General features: G+C 43.1%; 3 protein-coding genes across 6 annotated transcripts in view; 1 reads left to right on the top strand and 2 right to left on the bottom strand.

Annotated features, from left to right (window-relative positions):
* Positions 1 to 63: 63 nt before the first annotated feature.
* LOC115408779 (SUZ domain-containing protein 1-like) lies at positions 64 to 3,947 on the top strand. Its single transcript, XM_030119703.1, has 4 exons — positions 64 to 212; positions 1,281 to 1,330; positions 1,488 to 1,745; positions 2,358 to 3,947. Exons 1-4 carry the CDS (start codon positions 165 to 167, stop codon positions 2,467 to 2,469), a joined length of 468 nt encoding a protein of 155 aa, XP_029975563.1. The 5' UTR covers positions 64 to 164; the 3' UTR covers positions 2,470 to 3,947.
* On the bottom strand, positions 3,935 to 19,331 carry atp13a2 (ATPase cation transporting 13A2). 3 transcript variants are annotated; one of them, XM_030119692.1, is made up of 29 exons: positions 19,205 to 19,331; positions 14,714 to 14,790; positions 13,098 to 13,265; positions 12,718 to 12,776; positions 12,552 to 12,618; positions 12,383 to 12,462; positions 12,151 to 12,228; positions 11,987 to 12,056; positions 11,743 to 11,877; positions 11,575 to 11,641; positions 10,803 to 10,934; positions 10,121 to 10,282; positions 9,788 to 9,898; positions 9,627 to 9,673; positions 9,348 to 9,536; positions 8,932 to 9,138; positions 8,693 to 8,779; positions 8,397 to 8,553; positions 8,187 to 8,298; positions 7,936 to 8,060; positions 7,567 to 7,742; positions 7,345 to 7,437; positions 7,167 to 7,246; positions 5,856 to 6,008; positions 5,675 to 5,771; positions 5,376 to 5,599; positions 5,129 to 5,280; positions 4,769 to 4,941; positions 4,411 to 4,578 (listed from the first exon to the last, which is right to left on the bottom strand). In XM_030119692.1, the coding sequence occupies exons 1-29, from the start codon at positions 19,215 to 19,217 to the stop codon at positions 4,411 to 4,413; spliced, it is 3,459 nt and encodes a 1,152-aa protein (XP_029975552.1). In that variant the 5' UTR covers positions 19,218 to 19,331. The 3 variants fall into 3 exon arrangements, with proteins under 3 accessions (XP_029975551.1, XP_029975552.1, XP_029975553.1); XM_030119693.1 differs by lacking the exon at positions 19,205 to 19,331 and adding an exon at positions 16,359 to 16,484; XM_030119691.1 differs by lacking the exon at positions 19,205 to 19,331 and having other exon boundaries at positions 3,935 to 4,578; positions 14,714 to 14,901.
* Positions 12,723 to 27,899, bottom strand: part of prdm16 (PR domain containing 16) — a 175,731-nt gene continuing 160,554 nt past the window's right edge. Inside the window, exons 15-18 of one of the 2 annotated variants that reach the window (XM_030119689.1) lie at positions 25,687 to 25,944; positions 25,060 to 25,240; positions 23,856 to 24,180; positions 12,723 to 12,734 (exon numbers count right to left, since the gene is read on the bottom strand). In XM_030119689.1, coding sequence (XP_029975549.1) covers positions 24,046 to 24,180; positions 25,060 to 25,240; positions 25,687 to 25,944 — 574 coding nt within the window. In that variant the 3' untranslated portion in view covers positions 12,723 to 12,734; positions 23,856 to 24,045. Of the gene's footprint in view, positions 12,735 to 23,855; positions 24,181 to 25,059; positions 25,241 to 25,686; positions 25,945 to 27,899 lie in introns of those variants that run through there. The other variant, XM_030119690.1, reaches the window with a different exon arrangement.

Consider the following 27,899-nt stretch of genomic DNA (forward strand, 5'->3'; position numbering starts at 1 on the left):
GTGCGGTGCGGGGCTGGAGGAGGAGGACGAGGAGGGTGACCACGCACGGTGGAGATCACGCAGTGGGGAAATCCGTCAGCGTGACGTCACGGCAGGCTGCAGACAGCCGGGAGGCGGATCTGAAAGAGCCAACCCCACAGCAGCGTGTCTGAGCAACATGAAACATGGATGAGGAGGTCGCTGAAAGTTGGGAGGAAGCGGCTGATAGTGGGGTAATTTACCACGGGCTTCATGTTAACTCTGTGTACATTTTTCCTGAGCGGTTGTAATCGCGATCGGGTTTGGTTTGACAACTTAAAACGCCCGTTCCGGGAGAGCGAATCCCACGGGCCAACAATGTGGCTAAAGGCTAACGCTAGCTTCAAGAAACTTGGCAAGCTGTCGTCAAGTAGCGCTAGCTTAGCAAGCGACTCGGGCTCAGCGCGGAATAAACTGACCGTTGAACTGTTCAAAGTGGCTCGAAAGGAGTGAATCAGACCTATTTTACCTACTGACTGGTTACCAACGCGTGTCTCACTGAAGGCAGTCACGGAATAACCATTAAAGTTGAAACGCTAATGCTAACCGGACGCTAAGTTAGCTAGTTGTTGCATGGCTCGCACAGAAGAAGGTGTCACTCTCATTTTTGGCTCCCACTGAGGTATAGATCAAAATCTTACAGACAATTTAAACAATTTCATGTTAAATTCAGTGTATAGTATATGCTCTGCAAGTAACAAGGATGTGCTCCCCGTACTGACGACCAAACTCGCTCTGAGTGGAACGAGACATTACCCAGTACGTAAAGTCTGTTTTAAGGCAGTGTGTCTTAAATGTGACGGTTTGATTGCGCCATCGTGTGTTATCTTTTCATGGGGGTTGTCTCCTACTAAGCGAGCTTTGCGAAGTAAGTCTGGTCCTCTTGTTGTCCGGCCTGCTTGGTGACCAATGCCCGGTACTTGGCCGGTACCGTCCCCCAAACTGCTCGGTTAGCTGGCAGCCGTCACGTCGCTTTGGCAGCCGATGACGTCAGCACGTCGGGATCATTTGATCAGATGATCAATCCGCAACTTCAGACTCTTTTTCAAAGTTTGCGCTTGCAACATCAGCCCGGCTAATGTTAGCCGGCTGATCGCACTCTGTTGTGACTTGGCAGCTGTCCGGCTCGTGTAAAAATAGCCTGAAACTGAATCCTGCTCCTCTCCAGAGGACTCTACCTGCTGCACTTGTTCCCATCTCAGATCAACCTGACTATGCTGTTTGTGTATACAAATGTTTTCTTCCTGTCCTCGCCTCTGCAGGAAATGGAAAAGCGGTTGGAAGAGAAGCTGAGGATCAGTCAGAGAGAGAAGTAAGCACTTCCAGAAGCTTTCTTGAGAGCTGTGACTTGAATCCTTATAGCAGGGGCGTTGAACTCATTCTAGTTGAGCAACCACATTACAGCCTAATTCCATCTTGCTGCTTCAATTTGACGACATGTGTAACGTTTGACGGGCTTTCTCTTCCAGGGAGTCTTCGCGATCTCCCCTGAAAACCACCGTGGTGATACAGGACGACTCCATGCCGGCAGCACCTCCACCTCAGATCCGCATCCTGAAGCGGCCAGCAAACAACGGCTCGCTCGGATCGGCCCTAAATCAGAGCAGACCCACGCTGCAGGTCAAGTCTTTGGCCCAGCGAGAAGCAGAGTACGCAGAGGCCAGGAAGAGAATACTGGGCAGCGCCTGCCCGGAGGAGGCGCCTCAGGACAAGCAGAACACTGACAGGTAAGCGTGGAATCGTCAGATTCCACCAGATCTCTTACAGGAAAACCAAAGTTGTGGTGACACTGACCTGGTAACTCCTAGCCCTGACCACTCCTGGTGGATGTGAAGCTGATTTGAACATGTTTATTCAGCCGACTTGTCTGTCGTCCAGGGATTTTGTCCTCTCGGACTCTGATCAGCAGCTGGATGCAGCACATGATGACCTGAGTCAATGTCATGAAATTATTGACAAGACAAGTCTACATTCCATAGAGGAGTCTCATCTTGTCAGAGCATCAATGCGGGTGTTTTTTTGACATGACTTTTGGTTTCACTCTTCAGTTGCTGAAAATGCCTGTTTGTCTCCATGACTTTGACAAATGCTGGATGACCTGATTTAAGCAGAAAAAGGTTCTGTCACTTTTAAAATGGTATTAATCATATAGTCCCCATTTAAAGAATGATTTTGAAACTAAAAGAATGACATGTACATGTACTTGTGTGACGTGAAACTGCAGCCATCCAGTAATTAGGACACTGCCAGAGAAAGACGTCCAAAAAGCAGAAAAGAGAGGAAAAAAAAAAGATGACGTCTTCAATTTATTCACGTTTCCTCTTTTCTCTTTCTGCTAGGCTCGGGCGCAATAACTCTACGTTGCCTTCAGGGGAAACCCGATCAAACCATCACACCGTCCGGCAGCCGGCAGGCCCCGACGGCTCCCACGGGTTCCGACAACACAGATAAGTTTGGCCTGGAGGGGCCGCCCGGCCATGGAGAGGAGGGGGGGGGGGGGGGGGGGGGGGGGGAGAACCCAAGGGTCACCGGAGAGAACTGTAAAAGTTTGGACACTTCCCTCCTTCAGCTCCCATCTGTGGGATGGGCTGTGAGCACAGAGGACTGATAAGAGAGGCTCTCCCCCCCCCCCCCCCCCCCCCCCCCCCCCCCAAGCTCGTCTGTTTGGCACTGTGATGATGGACTTCTTTTGGACTCACTGTGATGACCCCCCCACCCCCCTTTAAGTGACGCCCCTCGCCTCCGTCCTCCCTCCGCCCCGGGGCCTCCTGAAGGACACCTGAAGGGCAGAAGCAAAGACTTGTAACAAAGGACAGCTCAGAGAGGAGGGGACACGAGGGGCCATATCAAAACGAATTAAGCTGGTACTGCAGCAGCTTTCTTCCCAGCAATAATACCCAACGTCACCCTCCAAACCTTTTTTTTTTTTGTTTGTTTTAAATGTTTTTTTTGACTCGCAAGGTTTTAATTTTTTGTTGTGCTGTTGCTTGTGTTTATCTTAGGGATGCGCTGATGTCTAAGGATACATTTTTTCATAATCCGCACGCAATAGTCAATAAGTCGGTCATTCACATTGAGATTTTAAGTAAACACAATATGATGTTTTTATGAAATGGAAACATGCATCCTCTCTTCCTTCCTATGGTTTCAGCTGATTTTACAGACAGTAGGAAACAGCGACGCTCATCGTTTAACCCGGGTGTTGGTTATCAGTGCAGCCCTGAGGTCATTTGCCATTTTTTTTTTTTTTTTTTTTTTTTAAAGAAGAGGTTTCAGGTGATTTGGTGTTTGTCAGGTTGTATATTTGACAACTTCTGTTTACGGTTTTGTTTTGTTTTTTTAATTAAACTTTCCAGCTGTCTTCCTCTGACTTTCACTGTATAATCTTATTTAAAAAAGTAAAAAACTAAAGATGAGATTGTGAATTTGAGTAGATTTTTGAATTGCATTCTTGCCTTTAAAAAACAAAAAAAGGTTCGCAGCATTGCCAGAGCAGCGTTTTAATTGAAGCCAAATCCAAAGCCCTTTTCTAATAACCTAAAAATGTCAGACGACGACAAGAGGGCGCTGTGGTGAAACGACTTTACCGTTGTCGAATCCCCTTTGTTGCCACACTGAAGCGCAGCACGTAGGAACTCAGGTGCACGTGAACGAGACTGAATGAATGAAAGATGAACCCAGATTGTATTTTTTTTTTTTTTGGATCAGCTACTGTCCATATTTAAGCTCGGATTGCCCGTCTCTGATGTTCAAAGGTGAATGAATTCCAGGTTTGTAGCTTGTCTGACTTTCTGGCATCTGGCGCCGCTTTCCCCGTGTGACCCAGGCATGGAGCCACATCTGGATGTGGCGCCGCTGGGGGGAGCCGACTGTGGCTTTCCAGGACCGCTGTGCCCTATAGATGTTTCTCAATAAAAAAAAAAAAAAAATAGATATTGATAAAGCCATATTCAGAGGTGCAGCATCATGAACTCCTGAAGTTTTAAAGGTTGGAATCAGCTTGTGCCTCCTGTATCTCTACTTCTCGGTTTTTGGGATTTTTTTTTTTTGTTATTTTCCGTGATGCAGTTCAAGAAATATTCGACAGCAGAATCCACAGTACTGGTTACAGATGTTAGTTCAGGAAATCTGGTGAACACCCAGTGCAAATACAAACTGCCTGTAAATACTGATTTAATAAAATGATTTGCAGAAAAAAAATAAGCGATTCTTGTTTTTACTTCACGCTCAAACACAATGAAAAACATCTATAAATATACACAAGTTGCCATAAAAATATCTTTTATTCCTACATGTAAACACAGCTTTGCATAATTAGTGGAGCTGTGGATGTGGTCCAGACATCCACGGCTTTATTTAGTGAGCTAACGTCCAACAGAGGCCGGGCGGATGTTAGCTGATGCTGACGACTGTGTGGTTTCTGGGGGTGAGAGTCTGATTGAGGGGGGGCCAGGACGAGCTCTCGGACAGAACGTTGTTCAGGAGTTTATACTGTTTCTTCGAGGGATGCGTCCCACGCAGGAGTCGGAGGCAGTTTAAAATACCCAGGTCTATCAGCACCTGGGAGGGAAGAAGGCGAGAAGAGACGGGATTTATTGTTTGGTCATCTAATGCATGTTTATATAAACTGAGCAATGTTCAGAAAAAATATATGTTTTTATGTTTTCATAATTTTCCCCTCAATGTTAAAACCCATCATCTTATAATAACCTAAAAAGAAAGACAGTAGAAGCATCCCATCTTTACTCACCTCCACCACAAAACAAATGAGGAGGTTGAGAGCAGCCAAGGCGACGAGCAGCATCTTAAAATTCATGTCGGTGAAGTTGTAGAGCTGAAAAAACAGGCCAACGACGTGACCGGGATACAGCACCAGCCACGTCATCAGCGCGAGCTGGACGATCAGCACGCCGAAGAAAATCCCTGGAAATACGAAGAGACACTTTACGTCAGAGGCTGGAAGCTACGTTTTGGTATATGAACAAGAAAGCAAAAGATAAAAGGTCTGTTAATTCACTTTTCTTGACTCAGGGAAAACACACCGCAATCCCAGGGTACCCGAGCTGTAATGTCTCCGTGTAAATAATTCATCACGTTTCCGAAGACTCACAGTTGTGGTACAGGGGCTTCTTATGTGGGTATCCCTTGGTGACCGCAATCGCCATGATGATGTACTGGAAACCGGATAAGGCGAACACACTGGTGTTCTCCATGTTGGGGAGATTTTTCGTTCCGAACACCGTGGAGTTGAGTGGAACAAACCTGAAAGGAGAAGCAAACAAGCACAAATGACGTCTATTCATTTGCTGACAGAACCCAACAGATAGTGTTCCTTTAAGAGCGTCATTTCTCCTGACCAGTCCTGCGATTTGGTGATGAAGAGCGCGGCCAGCTGGCCCAGGGCGATGAGGCAGGTGTGGATGAAGAGGCTCCCCAGGACGGGCAGAGCCAGCAGGCTGGCCGGGGGTCTGTGAGGGTGCAGCACCAGACTGGGACCACCCATCCCCATCACCAGGGCCAGCACGGTGACCAGAACCAGGTCCCAGAACACGAACTGCCAGTCACCCGGGCTCGTCTTCTCCTGGAAACACACACTCCAGGCTGCTCATCGTTGCTCGCACACATACAGTTTGAGAATCAGTGTGTTGACACTCACCGTGGAGAGGATGATGACGGAGATGAACTGAATCAGGCTGTACAGGGCCATGTATCTGAAGAGGCTGAAGGAGGTGACCAGAGAACATCGACCCTCTCTGCTCAAACAGGGAAAAGCACCGTTACCAAACAGGGCCGAGATCTGGTCGACGCTGCGGACCTTTACGCTTCGCCTTGGTCACCTGATGAGCAGCGGCACACAGCTGATGTTCTGAGTCTTTGAGGTGAAAGGTGAGGCCACCGAGGCTTCGGCCTCAGACAGGGAAACTCCCACATCGGCGGCTCTCAGGGCGCCGCAGTCGTTGGCTCCGTCCCCACACATGCCCACTCTGTAGCTGCAGACAAAACAACAGAACGTAGCCTTTTAAAAATCCTATGATGATGTATTTTGACTTTAACTACACTTATTCACTTTCTCCTTGTTGCATTCTTCAGTCCGTTTTAATTTTTCCCCAACATCTACAAAGGAGGAGTCAGAGTTACAGGGAAAAGGTCAAAGCAGCTGAATCCAACAGACCGAAGCCGATTTAAAGTGATCAAGTTACATCAATATCGGTTGGATGCTCGGACTTCCTGTTTTTGTTTCAAAAATTCAAGTCTAGCACGGTCATTGCAAAAATAACTTGGTGTCACACAAAAACCACAATTTCAGTCATGATCTGTGTAAAAGGCAATCATTAATCTGCTCTGTAAACACTGACAAACAATAGTCATAGTCATGCGGAAGTGCACAACCAAAAATGGTCAAAGACGCCTTAAAAAAACATGACAATCATGTTTTTTTTTAAAAGCACACTATACTTACACTTTATACTTTAGTACTTAAAGAAAAGTGGTAAAAGTCAATATCTAGAAATGTACCGTAATCAAGAATTTGAGTCCTTTGTATCAGCTTAGAAAATATAAACAAGAGAACGGGAAAATACTGTACGAAAAAGGTCATAAACAATTGTAACTGAAAAGTAAGATACCCTGATTGAGGATAAAGTAGAACTGAAACATTGCAGACGTAATTTAAATGAAAAGCAAAATAAATAAACTTGACTGTGAAAAGTGTTTGTATCCACGTCTATGCTTGATGGACATGCCTTCTATTAATGGTCAGCAGATTCATTTTGGCTGAAACAAGAAGAAAAATCCATCCCAGCTGTACAAATGACAAGTAAGAGAAACAATTCTGATTGGCTGAAAGAAACAGATTGTGTCTTAGATATCAAGACTTTAAGGAAAATCAACACAACACTAAATAAGACAATATAAGACATTTAGAAAATCCATCACTATGTTTGAACTTTGAAAGACAAGGAGCGGACTGGAACATGTGAAGGAGGTTTTTCAGATGTCACATTTCTATATTTCATGTAAACATGTCATACGGGATTATTACAATGATCTCATTTCCCCCGTTTGTTTTCATAATCATGCAAACAGAATCACTGTTTATTTCAGAACAAAGTGTTGCTGCAGGCCTGCGAGCTGCAGCGGCGTCTTACTTCAGTTTCTGCAGCTCTTTCACCAGCTGGGTTTTCTGGTCGGGGGACATTCGTGCAAAAACCGTGGCTCGCATTAAAACCTGCGGAGGCAATGAATGAGAAACCGCTGCTGTATTTACACGGTCGTCTTGTAAAGGTCGTGTAAATATCACTGCTGGGCTTCGACTGCTTGAATTACCTTCGGGAGATCATCGGGAAAGTAATCGCAGAGAGCTGCAAAGGATTTTCCATTGATAGCCAAGTGATAGCCAAAACCCCCCTGGTAGAGATTCTGGGAGGAGAAAGAAAAACAGGACGAATATCACAAAAGATTTATTAAAAAAACAAACAAAAAGAAAAAACGCTAAACATGACTGTAGTGTTATGACTGAAATTGACCAAACATCCAGTCCAGACTGACCTGGGTGACGACCTCGGAGCTGTGGGCGGCCGCGCTGCCTCCGTCCTGCAGGCTGAACTTCAGTGTGGGCATCGATCGAGCAGTGTGTGGGTTTGCGATGACGTAGATCACCTTCTCCTCGGGCGCCACCATCCCGCAGCTTTTGGCTACACTAACTGCCGTCAAAATATTGTCTCCTGTGCGAACAAAGACGCAACTTTTGTTTACTGGCAAGAAGCTTACACTAGTAGATTACTTATTTTTCGGTTTAGAGCCACCGATCAAACTCACGTGCAGATTTCTGCATTTTAAATCAAAACCAGTTTTAATACTGATTTAGAAGAACACGGACATTTTTACAGAAACAGGAGAACGTAAATGATTCCTCACCAGTGACCATAACGTTGCGAACTTGTGCCGCCGTCAAGATGTTGATAACTTCTCCACTTTCTTTCTTCACCTGATTCTTCATCATCAAGAAGCCCAGAAACTGCATGTCTTTCTCCACTTCCTCTCTGAGGACAGACCCACAGTTTCAGTCACACACACAGATACCTGTTGTTTCTTCATTTAACAAACAAACAAACAAAAAAATGAAGCTGTGAGGACTCTATTACTCTAAATGGAAACTCTATTTTCACCTTTCAATAGTCTTCAAGTCTGAGTTCACATCGACGGTCTTACAGCCGAGTGCCAGGACTCTCAGGCCTTCACTGGAAAAGTTACGGAGTTCACTGGCAAACTGTGAAGGCACTGCGAGCATAAACGAGATGGATTTAACAAAAAATCAGTCTTGAAATTACATTAGAGATCAGATCTCATTTCAAGCTTCAGTAGACAAAAATACCCACCTGTTTCAGGTCGACAGAGACTGGCCACCATCTCTGGAGCACCTTTGATGAAAGCGAGAGCAGAGCGGCCTCCTCGATCCACCGTCACCACGCTCATCCTCTGCAGGGCTGAAGAGAAGGGAAACCTTCCCACGATGGCCACCGCCTGGCTCTGGCCCTGACGGCGAAACAAACGGGGACAGTAAACTCCAGGCAGACTCATGCTTTCAAAACATCCCTTTTTAAGACCGTTTTCCACAGAAGGAATTGATTGAATTATGCTTATAAATTCAGAATTTGACGGCAGGGACACTCACAGTAGGTGGCTCCATAACAGCCAAAACTTTGTGGCCTCCGAACTCTGCATCCAGAGTATGTACATCTTCCTCTGGCTCCTGGAGAGTCTGAACGATTCCAAACAACACAACAATGATGAACACCTGGACTGGCATTTTCTAGTATAGGTTTAGACTGCTATGATAACTTCTCTCCACTGTATCTCCATATGTTGATATTTCAATAATAAACTGAAGTTTTTCATATCAATAAATCATACCCAGCCAGTGGACTCGACCATCATCAGCTCCAGAGGGTCTCCGATGGGCTGCCCTCGCAGCAGCGTGACTGTGTGGCAGCAGGCGAGGCCAGAGAGCATCGGGCCGGCAGGCAGCTGTTGGGGATCGGGGACCAGCTCCGAGAAACCAGCAGGACCCGCCTCCACCACTCCCCACACATCCAGACCGTCCTCTGTCAGAGTTCCCGTCTGCAGCCGAAAAATGAACAATACTCAACTGAAGAAAACTTCAGTGCAGTTTTTATTTCAGAGCCGAGTGCAATATAAACTTTTGTGTGACACCAGAATAAAAACACATTTGGAACACACATAAAAGTAAAAATAAAATACTGACTCACGTCTAGATTTTGAAAGTTTAATCAAATAGATGGAGAACACCTCCAAGTAGTCCTTCTCACCTTGTCAAAGCAGAAGAGCGAAACTTTCCCGCAGACGTTGATCCGAGGCGGACTGATGCAGAAGACGCCCTCGCTCTTCAGCCTGTTCTGAGCGTAGATGGTTCCAGCTGTGATGGCAGCAGGCAGCGCCGGAGGCACTGCGATGGTCACGATATCCAAGGACCTGATAATCAATTCCAGCCAGGTCACCTGCACATGTGTCCAGCGGAAGGTCAGCTTTGGAGGCCAGTAAAGACAGGTCAGAGGATAAAGTGCGGATAAATGGTGGTTCGTACTTACTTGGGCTTTGTAGAGAACGACAAAAATGTAAATGCTGCCAATGAGAGCTGAAGGAGGCAACAAGGGGAAAAACTCAATTAAAGGCTTGAAATACAACATCTCAGTTACTTACTTGTACAAAGAGACAAACATTACAGCTTCAGAAATTAAAAAGTTCTTACCGAAAAAACCCAGGATGAACAGGAACTTAAAGGCATCTTTGTAGAAGCGGAAGTCGATTGGCTGAGGATACAGAATGGAGCTGACCAGGTTCCCCTTGGCTGTGAAAAAACCTGCAAAACAACAACAACAACAAAAAAAAGGAATTACAATGCGACATCCTTGACAAGAAAGATACACAAAATAATTCAGTTAAATTTTAAATGTCTTTGTAGCCAATATGATAAATAGATTTTAATAAGGTTAACATCTGCAAATTAGTCATCATAGTCAAGTTAGTCAAGCTGGCTTCTACCAAGACATTTGCATACTGGATTATCAGTATCTGCCCTCACCAGTGCTGGTGACTACAGCGACGGCGCCCGCTCCGCCGGGTCGCCCCCCTTTGGCCTGGATGAGTTGGGTTCCACAGAACAGAGTGTGTCTGCGCTCAGAGTCTGAGCTGTATTTCCTGTCAACGGCGGGCAGGGAGGTTTTCAGCACCGGAACACTTTCACCTGAAGACAAAAGAGCAAGCGCACCGATTCCACACTGATAAGTTCGAACCAACCTGAAAGACCACATTCAGAGAAACACACTTGATGTCCCACTTTATAACAGATCAGCTAGAAACTAAAGGTGTGTTGATAGACTGCATTGTTTCTTTTTAAGCGTGGGGAAATAAGGGCTGCATACTTGCTCGCCTTAAGTTCTCCTGACAAAAATGTAGAACTAGATGACCTAGAGAGAAAGGCGTTTCCGCAGGGAGGAGATCTTATGAATTACTGGGACAGTGGCTGCGCTGGAATGCCTCTGTCATTATGTCATGTACTGACATCAGGAGTTACGCAGCAGAGTGAGAGTGGAATGAATGAAGCCTGTCGGAGACGTGAAAACTTCTCGTCTGACTCGTTTCAGAAATCGGCTTACTGGGTCAATTTCAGGGAAGCAAATGCTCACTCAGACAAAAAAAAAAAAAAACCACGATTCCTGCACATAAATCTGTGCCTGGTGGTGCGGTCGAGGTGTGAGGGTTACCTGTGAGCATGCTCTCGTTGACCAGACACTCCCCAGCCAGCAGGGCAGCGTCGCAGGGCAGCAGCAGACCTTCCTGAGGGATGATCAGACAGTCGCCAGGAACCAGATCCTCCGAGCTCACACATTCCTCCTCTGAGAAAACACACGAGAAAAAATAATCACTTCTGTGGGGAATTCTGCCCACGATGCACAAACAATGAAGGAGAAAAAAAAAAAGGTTTACATCAGTCTACTGCACTTTTAGTTTACTAAAAACAAACATGTTGACCTGAAGTCACCTTTTCTCAAAAGCTGTTCTGCATTTTTACCCCGTGACCTCAACGTCTGTCCACAGCCATATTCACATGTGTCACCTCACAGGCGCGGTGACAGCATGTCAAAATGTGGAACGCCGCATGGCTGATCAACTGGTTGGTTCACACACAGATTACCCAGTAAGATTTTGCCTCAAGGAAAAAAAAATGTTTCACAACTTATTAATAATGGATCTCAGGAAAATGACAACATGCACTACACTTTGAACTGACAGTTAAGGTAGTTAATATTCAAAGGTCAAAGTCACTCTGTCTCTTCTCCTGAATGTGATATCCATGCAAACATTCCTCGAGGGAATTTCTTCACAGATGTCTGGACAAACAACTGATTCCCCATTTATTCAACTCCATTTCCAAAAAAGGCTGAGATGATCTTGGGGTTGATTTTTACTCTAAATTATCTATATAAAATACTAAATAAAAAATAAAAGTGGGATGAAAGGATGACCAACACTTACGTCCTGAGTCTCTTCGTATTGTGACGTTTGTGACGAACCGCGCCATGCTGCGTAGCGTCACACTTTGCTGTGGAGAAAGATCAAATAAGTTTCATACACTATGTCTTCAGCATCCATATCCAGACCGACTTACACGACTAAAACAAACTATGAAAAAAACATGCTCACCTTACGGGTCTCATAAAGTGAGATGCCGATGGAGATAAACGAGATAAAAACTATGATTGAGGCATAAATATAATAGGTATCAATTGTCCACAGGATGACGCTGAAAACTTGGAACACATAGAAAGGATTGAGGATCTAAAAAAGGCACAAAATAAAAAATAAAAAAATTAGACACTCAGGTTTTCAACAAATTACCGCTTCAAACATTTCAAACCCTTGTAATGAGAGCAACTTTCTGCTTTACCTCCTCAACCAGCAGCTTCATGTAAGACTTCACAGGCACGTCAATCAGGTTGGCGCCATACAGGGATCTCCTGAAACAATTCATGCCATCAATTACACAGCAGTGCCCTCTGAGATTAAAGAATTGTTTGTTTTTTTTCCCTCCTTTCATGCATTATTTTGTACCTCAAGCTCTGCTCGAGGGGGGTCAGGCCCTTTTTGAAGTTATGCAGGTCTTTGCAGCTCCAGTCCTCATTGAGGACACTGCAAACACACGAAAGACACCAACACGAAATCAGTCTGACTGAAAAATCAAATGTGCTTGGTTGAGAATTGTCAACAACAACACAGCAAGTACAGCGAAAAGGTTGTCAGTATTCAACAGGAGAGCTGAGCTAAATGCTCGTAGCGTCGGTACCTAACGCTACAGAACGCTCCCTTCCTGCTCAGCCAGACGTAACGCAATCCTTCAAACAGGTAGTAGCGCAGCAGAGTTCTCTGGAACACAAGGCAAGACAGGAACATCACTCTGCACATTAATCTCCAAAGAAACTAAACAAAAGACGACTGATTGACTGTTTTCTTACCTCCTCGTCATACAGCTGAACTGTGTCTCTCCATTCAACATCCTCCTGCTGTCCCAACACCTCCCAGCTGCAAGAAAACAAGTAAACAGCATTTGTGAAGTTCACTTTGGTTGATTTGGTAAGCGTTAGAAAGTTATACAGTCAGGAGACAGGAGGCGAAGCCCACCTGCCCTCCTCCATCTCCTCTGTGAGGACCTCCACCACATGTTGTTGGCCAAAACTGTCCTGAAAGAAAAAAACAGAAACAGCTGTCATCTGGAAAAAAAAAAAAGAAGAAAAAAAAAAAAAACCCACACAATGACCTGAACAGGAACTGATTCCAGTCAACTACTGGAGAAAACACCTGCTCAGTGATGAAAATATCATCAACCAAAAGAAAACAAACGTTGACTAAGTTATTTTCTTACACAGTTTCAACAGTGGGAAACATGAATGTAGTTTGCCACGTGTCTTGAAATCACATGAAAGAAGTGGTTAAATGAAACTTAGCTATAAACGCAGACGTCTGCAGTTTCAGTGATATTTTCAAATCTTGAATTTTCTCACTCTCAGCAGCAGAATATCTGCCAAAGCCAGGGGGCAGGAGCAGCAGCGGGCCAGGACGGCGAGTCGAGGGCGCCAGTGAAACAGAATCAGGAGGAGACCCAAGGTCAGCAGGGCGAGAAGACGGCACATCCACACCCGCCATCGCACCCACTTATACCCCTGAACGTCCTGGTGGGGAAGAGAGACACACAGATTTACGTTCACACTCAAACAGTGGCCCAATTGTGACTGCAACTTGCTTTGCGTTGTGATACAAAACATACATTTTAGCATTCTAACATCTATACACCATCAACAATCCGTCAGCCTTGGTTTTATTCACTCAGTGCCGTGTAGTTTGATTGATGTAATCATTTTGCTAATTCTTTAAAAACTATGCAAAACAGTTTCCTCGTAATATTCTCTAAATCCAAACATGTTTGTTTCTGACAAAAATCCTCAAATGCCATGTTTCACAGTCAAATGAACATTCCAGTTAACTTCTGAAGTCAGGTGGAGGGAAGACACCCACAAACCTGTTTTATGAGCTAAATCACCTCAGATGGAAATGGATGCAATTTAATGCCAAACACTAATACGCTCTTTGATAACTATTTGGTCGGATGATTAAGAGAAAGGTGGGTGACAACTTCATGCACGTGATTAATGTGAACCAGGAAATGGATATTCCATTTCATGTGATTTTTATGGAAGTGAGAAGCACTTAAGTACCACATTGGCACAAAATATTCAGACTCAGCAGATTTGAGACTGCCTGGGTAATCAATTACGTGTCATATAATTGGATTTGACATGATCAGCTTTGAAATGTTGAGGATTGTGAATATTCTGTCTTTAAAGTCAACGTATCCTCTCAAGTTCCATCAAACAAGACCGGACACTCGATCAAGAGCTGTTTTGAAAACAATATATTCAAGTTTCTTCACAATGCGCTCCGAAATCTGAACCTTTAGCTCAGCCTCAAGTTTTAAGCAATTAGTCTTCCCATCACTGCCATTAAAATCCTCCCACAGCATCATGTCCCGCGCAGTTTTCCATCACTGCTGAGACAATGCTGGACAATTAGTCTTACCTCCGAATGATTGCTAGATGACTTTTTCTTGGTTAAAGAAGACAAAAGAAACTTTGTTTTTCATAGCCTGGGATTTTTACGAAGTAAAATCAAGTGCTTAACTGTTTTCTGACAGCTGTTTCTCTAAAACTCCATTTGTCCTCAGACCTTCACTGTAACTTCTTTTTTATAGACGATCAATGTAACAGAAATATGTAATAGTTCCTGTTTTTGTAGGATGCCTTTGCTTCAAAGAATTGCATCAAAATATTTTGTAGCCCTCTCCAGATCTGTGCGTTGGTATATAATACCTTATCTGAGCTGTGGAGGCAGTGTAAAAAGATGATCAAAAACTGGAATGAGAGTTATAGTCAAACGGCTTCTGTAAATTCACATTAAATACAAACTACACATTTGATTGTTGTCAATACAAGCTAAGAAGTATAGATTGACGAGAGCAAGATTAAATTTGAACAATTTCATTGTAAGTACGTGACATAAGGAGGTCATTACTTTCTGAGTACTACAAATACAATTTGGTCATCAACAGTGAAGATGTTCTTACCATGTGTGAGTCAGGAAAGTGCCGAGGGTCTCTGGGACTTGGTGAGGGGAGTCCGCTCGGCGGCTCCGCCACACTACCTGCAGACAACGGTTGCACAGCATCAGGCCTGCTGCTGTGAGGTTTATGTGAACTCGGCAGCATCTCACACCCAAAAGGTCAATATTATCACACTGTAAAGCTCCCGTCTGGTCAGTGTTACAAACACCAAGAACGTTTTCTGTGCCACTAGTGCTTTTACGGCTCTGGGCAGGGAAGAAGAGGAGGGGCTATCCTGGGTCATATGGTTTGAACTGGTCTGATGGGGGATCATGTTTTCTGAACACACCAGCAATAGTCTAGTGTTTAATTCCTCTTTCAATAGTATGGTTTTGCTTCGTTTTTAAGTGGAATCATTTTTACAGTATGTGATCGGGTTTTGTACCATTTGAACCATTTTTGATTCTGTTGAATAGCTTCTTAACTGCACTGAAGAGAACAATACCAATAAAGGAACAGCCATCTTATGACCCAGATGTGTCAAACATAAAGCCCATGGGCCAAAACCAGTCTGAAAGTTTAGGGACACATGCTATTTTGAAAAGAAGGTATCATTAAAACATTGTTTTAAAATTTGCATAATCTATGTCAGGGACCTATATGTCCTCGCCTCGAGGTGCCACATTCTGCATGTTTTAGATCTCTCCCAGGTACAACACACCCGGATGCAATACGGGGCTAATTATTAGGCTTATATTTTATACAAGCATTACAATGACAACAGGAACTTGAGGTGTGCTGAAGCAGGAAGTTGTCTAAAACATACAGAATTGCAGATGCTTGCTCTACATCACAATTAAGAAAAACTTTAAAAGCTTACATTTAAAAGGTTATTATGAGGCGATTTTTGGGATACTCAAGATGAAATTTGGCTGAATGTAAACTAAAATGCATTCGATACTCAAGGGGTGCTGGATTTAATGACAACTGACTCAGGGTGAAGGCAGGATATACACGTTTCTCCATCACAGATGTCCAACACCACACAGATAGTAGGGAATGTAAGTCCTATGACAACTCTTTTAAAGTGAAATGATACATAACAAAAGCAAAATAAAATAATGGAACAATGAAATACAGATTATTGTCACATTTGGGTGCCCCCCTTGAGTTGCCCCCCCCCCCCCCCTGCCCCTTCACTATTCTTTAGTTCCGCCCCTGCCATAGCTACACAGCGATCAGCAACCAGTCATTCAGTCGCGCTACAAGTGTTATTATATATATATATTTTTTTTTTTTAGTAAAAATAACAATTAAGAAAGTAGCCGCATTTTAAAACACATAAGATAATGGTAGACTCGGTCGGTAACGCACACAGTGTAATAAAGTTTCGAAATATCCCTCGACGTTTTGACTTCTTCTATAAAACATTAACTCTTAAAGACTAAACTCGCCTAATAAAATGTCTCATGAAGCTCAACTATTTACCTGTGAACTAACGTTAGGGTTAAGAGTATCGATAGTGAGAAAACCTAAAGAAAAAAAAAAACAAAAGCCGCAAATTTAGTTGACCTGATTCTCACTTCCGCCTCCAAATAGCTGAAAAAATCCGGAACAAAAGCCACCTTTCATGTGGATAAAGACACTTGGAGGAGAAACAGCGACTCACCGTGAGCTCAAACCCGTAAAAGAAGCGTTTTCCCGGAGTGATGAAGCTCGGGAGGGTTTCTGTGGGAGGCGGCAGGTGTTTTGCACCTGGCAGCTCCAGGAGGAGACTCTGAGCCCGAGTCCGGACCCGTTCAACCGGCTCGAGAGCCTGTCTGAGAGCCGGAGCGGAGCGGAGAACCGACCGAGAGAAGTCGCTTCACCACAGAGAAGAGCGAACTAAAACCATAAAAGCTTTTTACTTTATTCACTATATTCCTGACTGCTGCAGCCACGCCAGCAGGGTGGTATAGAGGATTACAATACCGCATATTTAGATGTGAAACTTTACATGAAATTCGACGAATGCACTTACTTAACGCTTGAGTAAAATTTATTTAAATAAAAATTAAAAGAATACTGGTTTTAAAGGCAACTTCACCATTGTTTGGGTGGGAGCAAGTAAGGTCTTATGAGCAAACATAAGGGGTGATCAACATAAGGCTCATGGGCCAAAACAGGGACACAAGAGTCTCCAATCCGGGCCGCCAAACCAACAAGCAAACTGTAAACTTTTAAAAGAAAAGACTGATTTATTTTCAAACAAATGTCTTCAGAGTACTGGACACAACACAAGACTGACCCAGTATTAGTGATACTGCCATTAAAGACAGCTACCTCACTGTGTGAGGAAATCTCAAAGCCCTGCCGTCAAAGAAAGCTTGGCACTTCCTAAATAGACATTTTCATCACATATACTCTGTATCACAACAATGTTCAAGTTTAAACTTACAGGTTATTATCACACTATATTACCAGTCCATCCCCGGCGAGATGAAATTGGGCTATATGTATCAATGAATATTAATCATTAGCAATGACAGGTTATGACGTATGTTCAAGTCTTGGAATGTGGTAATTATTCATGGAATATGATCTCTCTTTAGTCAAGAATGTCTTGGTTTAAACCTGGGCCTTTTCTCTGGGTGTAACAGTCCAAAACCATGCCTGTGAGGCTAACGGTCTGCCACGTAGGGTTTTCCTGAAGGACGGCTTACAAACTGTGCAATTCTAATAATCTTAAAGTTCACAGCTCAACACACTGTACAACATAATTCTAACAAACTTTGGGCACAACATGACATTTTCTATGTGCAGCTTGCACAATGACAATGCAAGCTGAATCACAGCCTACGATGTACGCAAGTCGACGTGATTGTAATAAAATAAAGCATTAGCGTGTGCAGCACGCCATCCCTTCACAAAAAAAATGAAGTAGCAAAACATGAATAGAGACGTTGCCCTTGTGGCATTTATGTGTCTGGACAGACTGGTGGCATGTCCTTTATCTGTAGTTACATGGGATCAGCTCCAGCATCCCACAAAAAGAAACACTGTATGTGAATTTTCACATATTCATTGTGGGTGAACGCAACTGTCAGCTGCTTTGACCATTTCACTGCAACTCTGAACCCTCCTCCATAGAATTCAAAGTAACTAATATGTCAAGAAAATAAGAGTCAGAAAGTAGATATGTCTAGTATATTATTTAATGTTTAAAAGTATAACCGAAAAAAGAAACAGAAGTAAAGCTATATGAAAAAATATCATCCTGACGACCAACAGATATTTAAACAATATGACAACTCGTTCAAGCCAGTTCATGAAATGAACTGTTGTTTCTTTAAACAATAATTTCAGCATTAAACTTTTTATACCTACTAAACTGCCTCTGGTGGAAGAAAAAGCCTTATTTTTCCCAATTGACTTGAATTTAATGTTTGATAAGGCACATGATTGCAGTGTAATCATGTGAAAGTTTGTCACAGTCAAATTATTTTGCCAGCTCACATGCTCACTTTGTATAACAAGGCCAATCTCTGATAGGAGAATCCTTTATGGGTGTCAGATGTGCAATGGAATTCCTTTAGGCTTTTGAGATTAAGATCTTTCCCTCAGAGGTCATTCTGTGTCAGACTGTTCCCTATTTAGTGTCAGCTTATTAGAAAAGTAAGTCAACAGCAGCAGTAATTTCTTTGATGTCCCAGGTGGTCCATCATGTTTAAAGTAAGCAGTATAAATGACGATCTCAAAAGCTTCATGAAAAAAGAAAAATACATGATCACGATGAATCATACAAATTCACCCTTGTTCCAGGAGAGGAGAGAGACTGACAAGAATGGTGTTAACATACGGCCATCGAAATATTGTCATGTACAGTAAATTGCAATGAGAGAGAAAAAAAAACTTCCAGGGTTTCGTTTTCAAATGTAACCAGACAAAACACAGCAAACTTTCTGCTGAGTCAAAAAAAGGAAATGTGGCGTGTGCACAAATGAGCAGTCAGGCACAAGACAGTCATCTGAGCTGTAACAACAGAAACTCCAATCCCCACAATTTATCAAATTAAAGTTTATTTATAAAACGGTTTTAGTGCAGACTGTAATCAATAATACCCATAGCAAGCCGCGTTCAGTGCTTGATGTTTAATATTCAAGGAGTGCCACTTCAGCTCGGACCGTTTCTGAATCTTAAACATAGCAAATTATGGAATCAATTATAAACATCTTTCCTTCCTGGCTCAAGGCAACACGATGAGACATAATAATAAAACAGAATCGTCCTGAAAATGCTACATTATGATACTTGGTGAAGAAAAGTCGTCTTACTCGATGGAGGCAAGTGATCTCAAAGGTTTGAATGGTGTAATTTGTATTTAAGTGTGAGTAAAACTACACACTGGAATAGAAAGTACAGCCTGCTCTGCTCTGCTCTGCACTCAGCACGCTGGTGCACGGCAGTGTGTTCGGGGCTAACCTTCAGCAGAAACGCGCCTGAATAAAGTGACAGCGGAATTGTCTCCAGACTCACCACTCCGGTCCATCCTCCCGTCACCGTGTCAGCCTCCACATACCGGGTGAAGACACTCTCCGTGCTGTCAGCACACGGCCGCCTCTTCTCCAGGTGTTTCGGCTCCTGCTGCTGGTTGAGCTACAACCATGGCTACGGCTGCATGTGTCTACGGCAAGTCTCAGAGGCCAAAATTAGTACAGGCGGCCTGCGCGGAGAGACCGGGACAAAAACAACAACCCGAGTTTTAGTAACGCTAATATTTATTCACATTATAGTTATACCATATCTGCTTCGTTTAGTTTGGTCTGTTAGGTACTTTTAGACTGTCCTTTAAAACACTTCCCATACATGAGAGGAGCGCTGTTACAGTATCCCATCACCTTATACTGATATGAATATGAGTCTTTTAAAACCTAAATACCGTAATCAGTGAAACTTGGGACAAACGTATAAATCTTCATTCCAGCCAGACTAAAAGGGATAGTTGATGGTGGCAAGGCAAATATTACCGGACATTTATGATCTGAGGGCGTGTCTCCATACACCCTGCTCACACTATCTCGTTTTCTTTCTTTCATTTCTTCTTCTTTTTTTTTTTTTTTTTTGGTTTTTGGTTTCACCAACTGTTGTTTTGATATTTTACTGGTTTAAAAAAAATACATATATTGCCATTTGTGGAATGCATAATCAGGTCGGTTTTCATTTACAGGCTCCGCTCTGATTCATTTTTAGTTTAATCAGATCTTTTCTTTTTTTACATACAGACATAACTTAGGATTTATCCTTGGTCTTCAGTTTTAAGAGATCTTTCAAGAGGGAATGAGACTGTTGTGACTGCTGTTGGAACCTCCCGGTGGATTTCTTTTCTTTATTTTTTTTTTATCATCTCATGCTTTATTAAAATGCTTTTTATGACTTCATGACCTTTATGTTCCACTGGAACATCTGATAAGGCAACTGATAAGCCAGGACTTACTGCAACTTATCAGTTGCCCGAGAGCAGAGATCATTTTTTGGTTTTGGTCTGCAGTTTGTTTTTGTATCACACCATTATTTCAAACACTAACAAGACGTGGTTTTACCAGTGAGAAAATTAATTTGCTGCATCGAAACAATGGGAAACCCCCCCCAAAACAAATCAGTTTTGTCCAGATCAGGACATATTCCTGTTGTAATAGTGCTGTACACCAGCTCAACAAACTCTAAACTCTCTAGTGCCCCCCTCAGTCCAAAAACCTTCATTTGAAGTAAACTGGTGCAACAAAGGTAAGACATCTGGAGCTGCATATCACTGGGTTAGAAAAGGTGGAGGCAGCAGTATCAAGGTACACCGTGGAATAGCAAATAGTTTTATGTCTGTCACCACAAAGGACACGGAAACTGCAGTCTGTCCTCCTGACACACGATAATCAGGTTTTCTGGACAGTATGAAACAATTATTTTCAATATTCTCAGAAAAATCAAGTGTTTGTTTTATGTTTGTATCTAAAATAATCATAATTCAATGATGATTGGATTATTTGATCCCCCAATTATTTAAAAAAAGACTTGATATGTTCTCACTCATCATTTCCACGCCCACAAATAGATGCCAGACGCCTCCATTAAAAAGCACACAGGTTTTATTGCATATCAATTTCATGTATAAATTCTTCATAGCATTGGAAAGATTACATTTGGTATACATTGCTATTCTACAGAATTAACATCAGAGTCATATCTTTTCAATGAAATTTCTCTAAAGTACATCTGCAATAATCACAAGCATCAAAAGAACTGCAATTTCAGAATTGTTCAATATTATTCTACAATCCTTTATTGTTTTTCATTACGTCGTCTCCCACATGTCTTTTCTATGTCTTTCCGAGCCACCTGCCCAAACGTCTGTGAGGCAGTCAGAACTTGAAGTCAAACCTACTAACCTAACCACATGTACAATAAGTGCATCTACGGATTTATTTTTTTTTCTTTCTTTTTTTTTTTTCTTCATTTTTTGATTTGATACACATTTCACAAATGGACATCATTATGACTGCTAAACACGTCATGCACAATAACTTTTTTTGTTTGTTTTCAATAAACATAACAGAGGCGATATACAACTCAGATTTTAAACAAAACAAGCACCATCCATTTAAACCCATATTTTCAATGATTTTTTTTTCTTCAGACAAATGCACCATTTTTTTTTCATTCTTTAAAATACTATACAGTTAAAAAGAAACAATGTATATTTTTTTTTTACGTTCTCCTGTAACAGTGGGGGGCAAACAGCAACCATGTTCTATTATGCTGAAACGTATTTCAGTGACCATCTGCCAGAATACTTTCTGAAGTTGGCAAAATGGAAATACTTCAATGCCTTCAATTCCTTTTGCGTTACACAGCGCGTACTTATTACAGTAGTCCATGACATGAGTTACTACATACAGTCAACCTAAAAACTTAGTGCCCCAAGTCTTTACATTTTTGTAACCACAAGTTTGGAAAACAATGTGTTTACCATGAATGGAATCTCATTCAGTAGAATTATATAAAAAGAGACTTTTCTGTCCGTCTTTACAAAAATGAGATGATGCAGCAGTCCCGGCGTCACACCAGTACCTGCTGTCGTGAAGAAAGATTACAGTGCTTCTGTTATTTCCTATCTCTCTTGTGTCGAGCACAATCTGCTCCTCGACGAGAGTGAAACCAGTCGGAAAATGTGTTTACAGGTTGTAGAGGCAGAAGCCCGATCGACGTGCGGCTCCGGCTCATTACGGATTAAGTGCTAGCTTTGAGAATACAGCATTAGGCCTGGTTCTGAGCAGAGAGGAGCAGTGATCAACAATGCTCGCATCCCCGCCTCCTGCGGCTATCTACAGTAAAGTACTCATGCCCTCCGCCGGCACAGCTACTTTGCAAGTCACATGAAATGAGTTTGATCTCAAAATAGGAGGGGATTTCGAATTATGTGGCGTTTTCGTTTCCAGGTTCAGAATGAACTTGCGTTTGAAGGACCTAAAAGGAGAAGAACTAACAATGTCAGCTTCAACACTACTCGGTTTGGTATGGTTTATTCTCTTCGTGACGTTTTGTTTGTCATTGTACTGATGCAACCATGGATTCTGCCAAATGTATGCATTTATGTGCATTTTAGACTTTTGGACCAAGAACGATTGGAAAAATCAAAAATATTCATTAGTTACATTTCATGTTTCAGACACTAAAAACAAGGAAAAGGGGACTTGATGTGGTAGAGACTCATCTGATTCAACAGTATGACGTGATCTAATGCCCTATTTCTGACATTCATTAAATCAAAACAAGACAAAAAAAAATGTTGGCCAAGTCTGACTTCCATACCGCTTGAACCAATTTCAACAAGACACATTCAGCATACTGGGAAAAAAGGTTTGAATTGAAAGAAAAAAAAAAGTCTGCAAGATGTCTCAATGCCAAATCGATCTAAAACTAACTACAGCTACCTTTCACTATAAATAAAAACTAATAATTTCATGGGTTCTTTCTGTTTTGGCACACTAACAACCCATCAAAACCAGAGATTCACAATCTCCCGCACGTCCTGATAGGCCATCATTCCTTCAGCAACTAGAAAAGAGGGACAAAATGACTTTTCTTCATCTTCGCTCCTCCTGTCGTGACGAACCAACCAAAAATAAATACATACACACACTTCTGAAATCAAATAAGCACGTGATAAGAAAAAAAAAAAGACGAAGGAAAAACAACTATGACAGCAAATGCAAGCCCCTTGGAAATGAAATGATTGTCAGAGAACAAAACATTTTCTATGGGTTATTTGGCACATACCACTTTTGCTATGAACATCTAGGTTATTTTGTACATCATATGACAATATCATACAATTTTGGTCCTTCTCTAAAATAATTATATTAACAATTTAGCACTGTGGTGCCTACAAAGAAACAATACTGTGGTATCTAAGAGGAAAAAAAAAAAAGGAAATAAAACAAATGACAATGAAATAAACAAGCAGAGAAAGACTTTCCTCATTTTTTTGATTTAAATTCATCTTCAGCATGATCAAACTGAGTAACCAATTACAATGGCTAGTGGCCCAGACAGCTTGTTGAAAGCACATTTTGAACATCATTCTCCACGTAAGCATTGAAAAAGAAAACAAAATAAAACAAAACAAAACAAAACAAAAAAAAAACCCAAAACAAATCAACAGTCTACTGGATCTGTTCCTTTAGTAACATTTAGTGTGGTGCTAATTGTGATTCTGTCGTTACAACTTAAAACAAGATCAGTGAATGAGACCCGGAGACCATCGCGCACACGCCCACCGTGTTCCTGGTGAAAACAGCGCCACCTCGTGGACATGCAGTGCCAATGCAGCGCTGATGCTGCAGTGTTTTGTCGCAGGCGGTGTACACAGACTTTAGAGACGTGTCAGTCGTTAAGTGTCTTTGCAGAGCCTCGTGCGGGGTCTCTGTGGTGATGAGCCGCGTTGCACACTGGGAGGATCAGAGTGACTTTCAATGCCATGGAGAAGCATTCATCAGTTCAGGTCCTTCACATCAACAGGAGCTTAGCAGTGCTTTCTCTTTGACAGAGTTTTGCAAGACCCCTCACTGAGGGACAACCCCTAATCTCTCAATCACTATCACACACACACACACACACACACACACACACACACACACACACACACACACACACACACACACGGTTTCACACTTCCTATCTTGAATGTATGTGACAATGATGAATTCCTCTCCGCTGTCCGCGTTCTCGCTCCTCATGTCCGCTCCGTCTCTTGTTTCTGTCCGTTTGCGAGACTAATGTTCCTCCCAGTCTTCCTCCCACCACCATCCTCCTGCCTCTCCTGCCTAGATGTGGTTGAGCGGGTGAAAGCCGCTCGTCTCAGACGTTCCTCCTCCCATGCTCAGCCAAGCGTCCAGAGAGTTCTGGGAGGGCGCGTGCAAAGGGTTGTTCTCAGAGAGAGACAGCATCATTGCATAAGCCTGTGAAAGAGGAGAGCAGACTTTTAATAAGAGAAACAAATGTTGAGCAACTTCTCTCTTTTTTTTTTAACGTGACCTGTCAAGAAATGTTAGGATTTCTGAAAAGTGACACTGTCTAACCCAGATAGGTATGCAATTATTCAATTTTATAATTATCTAGATAGCCACAATAATAATGGTTATAGTAATAATAATGATACAAAAAATGAATAAGTGCAATTTATTAAATCCCACCCTTTTAACCTATTGCATGATTTTTGCCTCCTTATAACATTTGCAATATTAGTTGTCAATGCCATGCCTCTTTACAAAAATAGAAATCCACAAAGAAACAATAGAATTAAAAAAAATAATAAAAAGAAAAAGAACAATTGCACTGCAAACATTGCAAAGAAAAATAGAAAAAGATAAATCTCATAGATCTGATAAAGCTGATCGCTCAGATGAATGTTGCTCTTGTGCGACCCCCAGTGGACAAACCTGAAACAGCAATTACTTTTATTGATAAAGAACCTACTTGCAGGTCAGTTTCTGCCCTGTGGGGCTTATATTTGACACCCCAGGTCTAACCACACGTTTTTCCACATGCCATTTTTCATTTATTGACACTAAACCTTGCAAGTTGTGTTTTTTAGAATGATCGTCACATTTTGCGGATAGTATGTTAGTCAGTTAAATGAAAGGAAACAAAGTGAAAGTCGGGATAAGTGAGGAGAACTAGCAAAGACAAAAGCTCCCAGAAGAATCACAATCACCCATTTTATCCTTTATCTCTTAAGTCACTGGACTGATTTCAACTCTACTTCTGTCTTATTATTAAAACAGTCTTTTAGTTGTCCCTCCCTCTTTTAGTCAACCACCAAAACTCCAGCCACATACCTGGGTTTTAGCCTGCCTATACAATGTCTCTTTCAAAGCCTCAGACTCTAGTGAAGTGTTAAATATGTCTTTAACGTCAAACGGCTGCTCGTCACTGGCTGCTTTACGTAAACCGTCCAGGCTCTTGGGGAAGCTGGGCAGACCCTCCAAGTCCAACAGAGAGCCCTCCTCCTCTATACACCTGCACACCAATGCATGGGCGGATGGATGGATGGATGGATGGATGGATGGAATAGAGGAGAAAGGGTGGTGATGGTTTGAGGATTAATGGATGGAAGAAGAATGGAAACACACAAAGGGAGAGATGGTGTGTTAATGTTATTGGAGTAGGGTGGGGAGGGAAATGAGAGGGCCGAGCCAAGAAAAAGGGTATCGTGAAATGAGGAGAAGAGAAGAAGTAAGATTATTAGAAGGGGTAGAGGAAGAAAAAAGGATTGAATAGCACAAAACATGAAGCTGACTCAACATAGGATAAAGTGAAATACATGTTATTTTATTTTACCCCAGTGATGCTTCTCTGTGTGTATTATTTTGTTTCAGCATGTCTGAGTCTGTTTTTGCAAACTATCAGCTACCTGCCAAAACTCTGTGCTTGGTTTTGAACATCTCCTTTTTTTGTTTTAATACCTGCGAGTGTGTTCATAGCTCATAGCTAACGGAGCCGGCTCTGTCTCCTCCTCCTCCTCGTCCTCCTCATACAGCCCCGTCGTGACGGGAGACGGGGACTCCGGCGCCTCGTCGTGCGACTTTTCTGTCAAGCTGCCCTCCTCCTCCTCCTCGTCGTCACCCTCCACTTCCTCCTCCTCCTCCTCCAGCCCCCGGAGGCCGAGCTTGGAGTTGGACAAGCTGTGGCTGGGCGGGCGCTCCTCCTCAGGCTGGTCTGACCTGCAGAGGGATCGGGTGTTAGTCAACTGAACATTTCAAGATATACGATGTTTCAATTCAGTTTTGCCTGAAAAAAAAACAAAAAAAAGAGGCCACTATAGCAATTCACTGGCTTGTAGACTTTTATGCAAAATGTCCTTTCTATCGCAATTGGGATTCAAAATTTGGATCTCCAAAACCCAACATTTGTTTTCTCTCAGTAATTAGTAAGTATATTTAAGCACTAATTTTTAGCGACTTCGTACCACAGTGGATGTTGAAAAACAGTCCGAAAGAGGCCTGAGAGAAAAGCCATTTAACACCTCGATAATGGGTAATAAAGTAGCCTGAGCCAAAGAAAAAAGACACACTGAGGATGGCTGGGTGGCCCTTAACATTTCCTAACCACCTTAACCTATGACTCATCACAGGCAGCGAGGGAAACATAAATAATCTGACGACGGCGAGCGCAGTCCGACTCCAGTGTCCACACAAACAACACGGGTGCTGACAGTCCGGCCCGAGCACTTCTCAAATGGCCCACGGATGATTAATTGGGCGTCTGCTCACAAACAGAAGCGGGAGATGGAGATGGTCCGCCTCAGACCGGGTTCTCCGCACCGCTCCGCTCTAAGCAGTGCTGGAATATGGTTTATGCGACCGAAAGAAGACGATGGCTCGGCTGCAAACACGCTATCAGCACACTGCCATTACGACCTGCCATCTGTACATTTTCCAGCCTGCGCACCAACGCCGCCGCCGCCCCCCACTCCCTCGTTCCATCACCCCCAGACCGCGATGTCATGGCTCATGATATCATTTCCTCTGGGATGGCAAATTTACCCCCTTCCATTTTTTTTTGCCACATAGCGGACATTTATCAAATCAGACAGGATTACCTCTGGGAAGGGGTGCAGAGGGACAGGATTGGGTCACACAGAGTGGGTGGGTGAATGCGGGACTTTGCGGGGGGAAGGAAAAAAAAAAAAGTTCTTCTCTTTCAATCTAGATTAAATATCACCATAATCAAATTGCAGAGCTGGTTTGCGGGGAAAAAGTCCATGCCTGGGAGAAGAGAAAGAAGCGTAGCTCTGACATAGGGGGCCCTGGGTTTTGTCATTTAGTCTAAACACGTCAGTCGGGTGTTTGTGTTAGCGGGCTGGGGGTATGGGTACCGCGGGTGGACGGGGGAAGAGCTCAATCATCAGTGGATCTCCTAGATAAATGCCTCAACCTGAATCCCCCTCAGGGTCCAAACTGCCAGTGATTGTAGCCCAGTCCCAGACGAGGAACCCGCTCCAACTGCAGCCTTTTCCAAACCATAAAACTCCGGCTCTGGCCGCTGGATTACGGTCCCGGGGAGACAGATACCTTCTGTTCCTCAAACACTGCTATACCCCACTCACTTCTGTTGTTTAAAACTTCCCACCAGCGGAGTAGCACGGTTCCCTGAACGCATCCCCAGCTTGGAAACAGGACAACTCCTCATGTGAAGCCAGGAACTACAAGGAACTGCCCCCCCCCCCCCCGCCAAAAAAAAAAAAGTTCTTGAGAAGGAGAAACTATGTTGCGAGGGTGGTTAAGAATGATTACAGATATTCATCCACGAATGTGTGTTTGTGCTCGGCGTTTGACTTCAGTCACTCACAGAGAGAATAAACAGCGGGCCGTCTGGTGGGAGGACAGAAAGCATAACACTTAGCCTGAATTACAGATATTAAGATGTCAGGCCGGCTTGTTGTGGATGAGACTCAGTATTGATCCCAGATGGCAGAGGGGCTAAATTGCCACTGGGTCTCCCGGCCATAATGTGTGTTGACAAGAGGGAGGGAGGAGGGGGATGATGGAGGAAGAGGTAGACAGAAAGTGAGACTACCAGAAAGGAATTCACATCAAGAATGAGGGAGAGCGATGAGGAGCGTGCAGTCGAGTGAGGAGGGCAAACCACTGACTGAAAGAGAGAAAACGACTTCATC

The sequence above is a fragment of the Salarias fasciatus genome, chromosome 20 (assembly GCF_902148845.1).
Source record: "Salarias fasciatus chromosome 20, fSalaFa1.1, whole genome shotgun sequence".
In the NCBI taxonomy this organism is placed as follows: Eukaryota; Metazoa; Chordata; class Actinopteri; order Blenniiformes; family Blenniidae; genus Salarias; species Salarias fasciatus.